This window comes from Triticum aestivum, chromosome 2A, assembly GCF_018294505.1.
Source record: "Triticum aestivum cultivar Chinese Spring chromosome 2A, IWGSC CS RefSeq v2.1, whole genome shotgun sequence".
NCBI lineage: Eukaryota > Viridiplantae > Streptophyta > Magnoliopsida > Poales > Poaceae > Triticum > Triticum aestivum.
The window spans coordinates 650,532,814-650,539,578 of record NC_057797.1 but is presented as its reverse complement, the minus strand read 5'-3'; the positions used below and the strand labels follow the sequence as shown (position 1 = coordinate 650,539,578).

Here is a 6,765-nt window from a genome sequence, read left to right as displayed (position 1 = left end):
CCCCCCCCCCCCCCCCCCCCCATCATTTCAAAAAGTAATTTGAGTTATCTATATTAATTTTTTCTCTTCAATGCAAGTTATCACTAGTTGGTTTTATTAAAAAAATAAAAAATAAGGACTCTAGTACAAATGCATCTCTACTTTTCATTTCAACTTTTTCAGCTTTTGTCATCGGACCACATTTTTTTCCTTCAAGCACCCGCCTCCTGAAAAGGATCTCGCTTATCTATCCAAACCTACTTTACATCATATTCTATCCTACATGGCATGCGAGACATCACCTTGAGGCTATGCGTACACGCCCTAAAAGGCGTAGCATGCCGTCACGTTACTCACGTACTACGTTTCTCATCAACCACGCGCGTGCTTGGATTCGGCCGTCGGCTGCTTCCTGTAAAATAGCCGCGACTGCGAGTGGTAATATTCTTCCCGCCTAAACGCAGCCGCCATGGTGACGCCGCATGCATGCACACCGGAGACTGGAAAGTGGAGCGGAGCGGAGCATCTTGTGGCGGGCATCGCTGGATTCCCCGACGCCCGGTCCGATTGTTAATCAAAGCGAAACGGAACCTGGAAAAGAGGAAGCGAAGGGGGGCGGAAGCGACGAGGCTCGCTCGAATCGGGCAGGAGGGAGGGTCCAATGCAAAACTCGTTTCCGTTGGGAGAACAAGTACTACTGGTAGGAATTAGGAATCGGTCCAGTGAGAGTGATCTGGACACAGGCAGGAAGGACATTCTCCCCTTCGTCGACGGCGTCAACCACCCAGCCGTTTGTTCGACAGGCTCGAATAATCATTCCTTCACGGCCGGTGCTTTGGAAAGAGTCTCCATGATGCTTTCGAAAGTACTAGTATTTCCAGAGTATCGATTTTGTTTTTTTGCCACGACTTCCATAAATATGATTTCATGATGAAACTTTGTAATATCTTAGATCATTTGTCAAATCTTGTCATAAAGAAAAACAGATTTTTTTTGAACATTTTTTAAATGTTAACTTCACGTCCTACTAGTCGTCGTAAACTTCTGCTTCGGTTTTGGAGGAAAAAAATTCTGCTTAGTAGCTTGCTCACAGACGATTCTCTCCTCCGATTTCGTCGGAAGCCATCTTCCCGTCCTCTAAAACAGCATAGCGCAGCCACTAGCTGGTAGGCTCCAGCACCACTATGCAATGTTCCTTTTACATTTGCAAGATGGCCCACGGGAGATGATGAGCAGGACTGACATTGCAAGGATGGCCCAAATCAGAGACCAGCTAGGCCAATACCTGAGCAGAAATAGACCTAAGAAGAGGGGGTGCAAACTTTACTGCAGCCATGCTACCACCTCACGCCTGGAATGCACGGAGAAAAGATCCTCCTGGTAAATCTAACGAACATAAGTCTGGGATCTATGTTTTGGTTTCCTGGAAGTAGCATGCTAATGACGAGGCGAAGCGATCAAGGTCTGGCCGAGCTTGGAGTTGTTTGGCAGGAATTAGCTCATACAAAAGGTGCCCAGAAGTTAATCCCATGCACACTCTTCAGGAAATGTCTCACGGAATCTGGAAACTTGGAAAGGCACCACCCACCCAGTCACCACTTGCCTTATTTCCACTAAGCTACCTTAAAGATTCTCACCAGAACCCAAGCAAAAAAAGAAGAGTGTCTGCCAGGATTGTGCTTTCATATATAACAATCAGGTACGAGGTTAAGCTCAAAGTAAGCTTTACCGGCAGCTAATAATGGTGCAAACTCGTTAGTTTCAGAATCAAGCAGTAGGCCTTTCCACTCCTCCGTCCCTTTCAGAAGATGAAAAGACAAAAACAAGGTTAAATTCAGACGTCCTGTGTTGCATTGATGGTTTGGTAGATCCTTTTCCCATGCAATATCTCGGACCATACTTGATCGCTCTTACCCTGAACTGCAAAGAGAAGAGGGCAGCAGCACATGCGCGCTTGCGTGCGTGCCCCCACAACTTGCGCCCGGACGGACAGCTCGCTCCCGTCATGAACCCGAAGCACGGAACCGAATTGACCCGCAGCAGCACATCGGACAGTCTGAATTCAATGCATCACAGGAGTATGTATGTTTTATCTCTCCTCACAAAATCCTTCACCTCTCCTTGTCCCCATCCTCCCTCATCAACTGCAGGCAGGCTGGACACAGCAGCGAGAGGCTATTTTTACTTCCCGGGCTTTACGGGTCTCTCTCCTTTGGGGAAAACCCAGATGCGGATTTTAACCCAGGCTTTGTTGACCCGTACGTAACCAGGAAGAGCAGCGTGGTCGTAAACCCGCGCCTAACTTCAATCATTTGGGCTGATCCGACCCATCTTTCTTGCATGAATAATGGCAAGACAAGGTAGGAGGAATCACTTGGAAGAAAAGGATGTATCTTTTCATCACAAAGTAAAAAAGGGTCAGCAAAGCTCACCCCAAACTACACACTCCATTGATTTAAGCTAGAAGGCCCGAAGCAATTCGTAGCGAAGATGGACTCAAAAGTGCAGTTCAGCGGTTCCAACAAACACACTACCATTGCGCTAACTACGCCCCCGTCGCAGCGCAGTTCTGGACTTCAATTCCACCAAAACCAAAATGCATGCTGATATTATGCAAGCACTAAAGCCTAGCCGACGCGAGTTCACTTAGCTACATGCGCGAAGGGTAGCGCTTGGCCTGCTCACGGACCTTGTTCTTGTACTCTGGCATGTTCTGCAAATGCAGGCACAAACAAGCAGGGAGTGTTAAGAGAGCACAGCCGTATTAAAACTAAAGGAGACGTGCCTTCAAGTTAAGCAAGTTCTAGTTACGGGAGATAACCTTTTTATAGAGTTCGTAGCATCGATGCTGTGCGGATGAGTCAGGATTTGGGTCATCAAGCAACTCCTGGATGCCCACCAAAACCTGCTTCACTGTAATTGAAGGTTTCCATGCCTGAAAAGGATGAGGCAGGTCATGAAAGATCAGCGGGGATATTGGCATGGTGCAGACACATGCTGGAAGGGAAGTTTCAGTCAGTCTACACTCACACCACCCAGGATCGATAGGCATACTGCTCCAGAATCGTAGACATTGATATGGAAGAAACCTGCTGGGAACCTGCAGCTAGGAGCGGTAGTTGGGTAATTATCATCAAATTGCATAGTGAGCGGGTAATATCCACCTTCCCAGTCAGTCTGCAGAAAAACAAAGTTATTGCGTTAGAAAAGGTCAGTTTGCTGAGCTACACAGCATGGACTAGAGGCTAGAGAGCACACAAATCTGTCGTAAAAGAATATTTATTGTAGTACTACACTATTCACACACAAAGAACTGAAGAAGTATCAGATAAGAATAAGTTACAGACTTACAATGCTGCATTTTATACACCAAGTGTCTGTTTCGAATTTCATAGGGGTTTTAAGGGAAAAGTTCAATTCAGTTCCCACAGGATGGGGGTCTATCTTTTCTTTCTCATCGACAAAAGACTCAATGTATGGTTTAATGCACCCATATTCGACAAAGGACCATCAACAATGGTAGTTCAATAGAGGTGAACAGTCCAACATCAATTAGGGTTGTTTGCATGACTAGAATGAAACAGGTTGTAGGCTCGTGGTCATCATTATTGAACTGTAATTTGTGAAGCAGTAAAAGCGGGCATCACAAACAAAGACAGCAGAATATTGAGGTAAATTGTAGCTTACAAGATTTTTATCGAAATTGTCAGTCTGGCCTTGAGAATAACATTTCAAAATGTTTACAAGAGAGGATTGAATATCTAAAACATGTTTTTGCGAAATGAATATTCAATGTGCCGCTTATTTGGTTTCATCTTCGAGAAGGCGAAAGAAATTAAGCAGCAGTGCACCATTCCATATTCAAACTTTGGTATTATCTGGTCATGCTTCTGTCCTGTATGGGGTCTTTGTTACAACCAAACAAGGTCAATCGAAATGCAATGTCCTGATAAGGTGGTCATGCTAAAACTTCAATAAAAGTACTATGCCAACCGAACAGAGACAGGATTGTGCAATCATTCGCTTGATGGGCTTAATGTATGTTATTGACACCTCACATGCATCCTTATATGTTGATCAATTGCCCAACACTATCATAAGCTTAAAATAGTTACTTTCGCATCATCATAATTTGGGACACGGACTGGCAAACTGACCCGTAATAAGATAGTAAAATGTAATCAAGTTTTATCCTGCAACAAAATAATACAGTGGCAGAGATAAAAAAACAAAAGCATTACAATGAAGCATCAAATTAAGAAAGATGGATCATTGGTTTGGTTCTTTTATGCAAGAGAACAAACTCAGATTCGATTGTATTAGGATATGATATAATATGTCGGCATGACAATGTCCGTTCATGCCCTGCTTTTTCAACAACAATATGCAATGTTCCGCTTGCAATAGTGAAGGGGCCAAGGGCTTTGTGCTACCAACGTCTAATGTTCAGCTAGTCGAAAGAGTTCTGCATATCAAGGATTGCAAAACCCTGCACCTACTGAAACCCCTCCTCTGTTAGTACAGAGGCACAAAGAGGTTCAGAGAAACTCTGAGAAAATCATGGTGAGATTTCTCTCGGGTTGCAATGTGTAACAAAATCAAACTACATAACCACGAGCAGGTTCAGAGAAACAAAACAAGAAGCGCAGATTTATCACAATTGCAAGCCACGGCACAGCGCGAGTAAAAAAGGACACAGTATCTATTTTCTTACCCCTGGCTTGCCGGGGATGACGCACCGCCAGAGCATCAGATTGACGGACCCATCCGGCAGGGTCTCCGGCTTGGCCACGAAGCCCTGAAACAGCCAAGAAGCCCCAGTGTCCCCATTACCACTTGCGTAGATCCGGAGAAAGAAACAAAGAAAATTGGGCAAAGAAAGCAGGTAGCTAGGTCGTGGTGCGGGCGCGCACATGGGGGTGGTTCTTGCGCCACGACTTGCGCTCCTCGGCGAGGCGGCCGCGGGCGATGCCTCCGGACGCCATCCAGGCTCCAACACGACCGAGCGGTCTGCCGCGCCGGGGTCTAGGTCGTCGCCGCCGCTTCGTCTTCTTCCGAGGACGCCCGCGGGGTCGCTCGGTGCCGCGGCGGCGTGGACTGTTTTCTACTTTAGGTTGCCTCTTTGGTTCGGCTGCCGGTCGGTTGGGGCGAGGCGAATGGGCAATGAATATACCAGCGACTTGCACTGCCGCAACCGAACAGGCGGACGACCATAACATTAGTTTTTTTATGAAAGGCGACCTAATATAGATTTGAACAAAAAAGTCTTTGATTTAAGAAGCCCTTGTTAAGAAAGAAATCTGATTTTAGATTTTTTAAGCATAAATCTGACATTATGGGAAATTATGATATCGCGAACCTGGTAATTTTCTTAAGTAAACATGGTAAAACCTGGCAAAAAACTGGATTTTTTTTGAAACTATGATGATTTTTATAGCAAATTCGGAAACTATACACCCTAATGCAGAAAAATCAAAAGTATCACCCTATCGGCCTCATGTTGGCCGAAGAGAGACTTTTCAGCCAACCGTTGGCCAAAAAAGACTTTTCGGCCAAGCATTGGCCAAAAAGGACTTTTGAGCCAACAATTGGCCAAAGAGTCATTCTTCGGCCTACACCTACTCTTCTATTTTAGAAAATTCATATCAATTAGGATTTTTAGTATTTTAATTTGATTCTTTTTGCATTAGATTAGAAATTTTATGAAGTTTCTGTAGATATCAAGTTTGACTAGATTTGAAAGTTTGAATTTGAATTTTCATGAATTTGCTCAAATCACTAGATTGCCTATAATTTGAGCTAGGAGTATTTTTTTAGATGATTCTTTTTGCTACTGGTTCTTTGTGACTTTGTTTATCAGTAGTAATTAATTGGCGAATTTTATAATTATTTAAAATTAGTTTTTTATGAAAACAGTTCTGTTTTAGTGTTTTATAGGTTTTATGCCATTTCTTTTAATTTTAATTGCTTTAAATTGTTTTCTTTAGTTTTTTTGACATATTCTTTTTGTTTTTGTTTAGTTATCAGTAGCTATTTTATTTGTAGTACTTTTTTGTATTTTATTTCTTTTATCCTACTAGAAAACTTGTTTTGAGCTTCATAGGAGTTTATATTTAAAAGTTCCTTATAAATCCTGTACAACCATTGCCGTTTTATACATGAAAAAAAATACTTTTCCGCAATCTTGTTCCCTCCATTTTCTTTCCGCCATCTTCTTTGCCGCCATTTTCTCCCACCATTTTCTTTCCCGCCATTCTCTCCCGCCACACTAAGGAGTGCTGCATCAACGGAGGATGACTATGATGCCTTCATGTGGAGTGCGAAACACTGTGTGAGAGAAGTCATAAGTGTGAAACACTCTCCGATGATGATGACGAAGCTGCAAACACTTATGACTTCTCTCAGACAGTGTTTCACACTCTACCAGCAGCATCGACGCAGGAGACACAGACCGTGTCAGGCGATGTTATCTACGGTCGTGGACAACATGAGGCTCGTTTTATAAGTTGAGAAAGAAGATGGCGATAAAGAAGATGGCGAGAGAGAATGGCGAGAAAGAAAATAGCGGGAAAGAAAATGGCGGGAGAGAATGGCAGGAAATAAAATGGCGGGAGAGAATGAAGGGAGAGAATGGCGGCAAATAAAATGACGGGAAAGAAAATAGAGGCAAAGAATGGCAGGAGAGAATGGCGGCAAAGAATGACGGGAGAAAATGGCGGCAAAGAAAATAGTGGGAGAAAATAGAGGGAAAAAACGACGGGAAAGAAAATGGAGGATAAAGAAAAT

General features: G+C 43.7%; 1 protein-coding gene across 2 annotated transcripts; it reads right to left on the bottom strand.

The window, feature by feature from the left end:
- Nucleotides 1–2,327: 2,327 nt before the first annotated feature.
- Nucleotides 2,328–5,162, bottom strand: LOC123185805 (SUMO-conjugating enzyme SCE1). Of its 2 annotated transcripts, XM_044597628.1 has the most exons (5): nucleotides 4,893–5,162; nucleotides 4,694–4,777; nucleotides 3,010–3,156; nucleotides 2,801–2,914; nucleotides 2,328–2,692 (listed from the first exon to the last, which is right to left on the bottom strand). In XM_044597628.1, exons 1-5 carry the CDS (start codon nucleotides 4,962–4,964, stop codon nucleotides 2,630–2,632), a joined length of 480 nt encoding a protein of 159 aa, XP_044453563.1. In that variant the 5' UTR covers nucleotides 4,965–5,162; the 3' UTR covers nucleotides 2,328–2,629. The 2 variants fall into 2 exon arrangements, with proteins under 2 accessions (XP_044453563.1, XP_044453562.1); XM_044597627.1 differs by having other exon boundaries at nucleotides 4,694–4,894.
- Between the last annotated feature and the right edge of the window lie 1,603 nt (nucleotides 5,163–6,765).

What these genes read in the sequence shown, in the direction of transcription:
- LOC123185805 (XM_044597627.1), bottom strand. Translation starts at nt 4,894, where the DNA reads ATGTGCGCGCCCGCACCACGACCTAGCTACCTGCTTTCTTTGCCCAAT. An exon ending in GCCTATCGATCCTGGGTGGT is followed by an intron (nt 2,915 to 3,009) that starts GTGAGTGTAGAC and finishes CATCCTTTTCAG; the next exon opens with GCATGGAAACCTTCAATTAC. An exon ending in GCTACGAACTCTATAAAAAG is followed by an intron (nt 2,693 to 2,800) that starts GTTATCTCCCGT and finishes CTGCATTTGCAG; the next exon opens with AACATGCCAGAGTACAAGAA.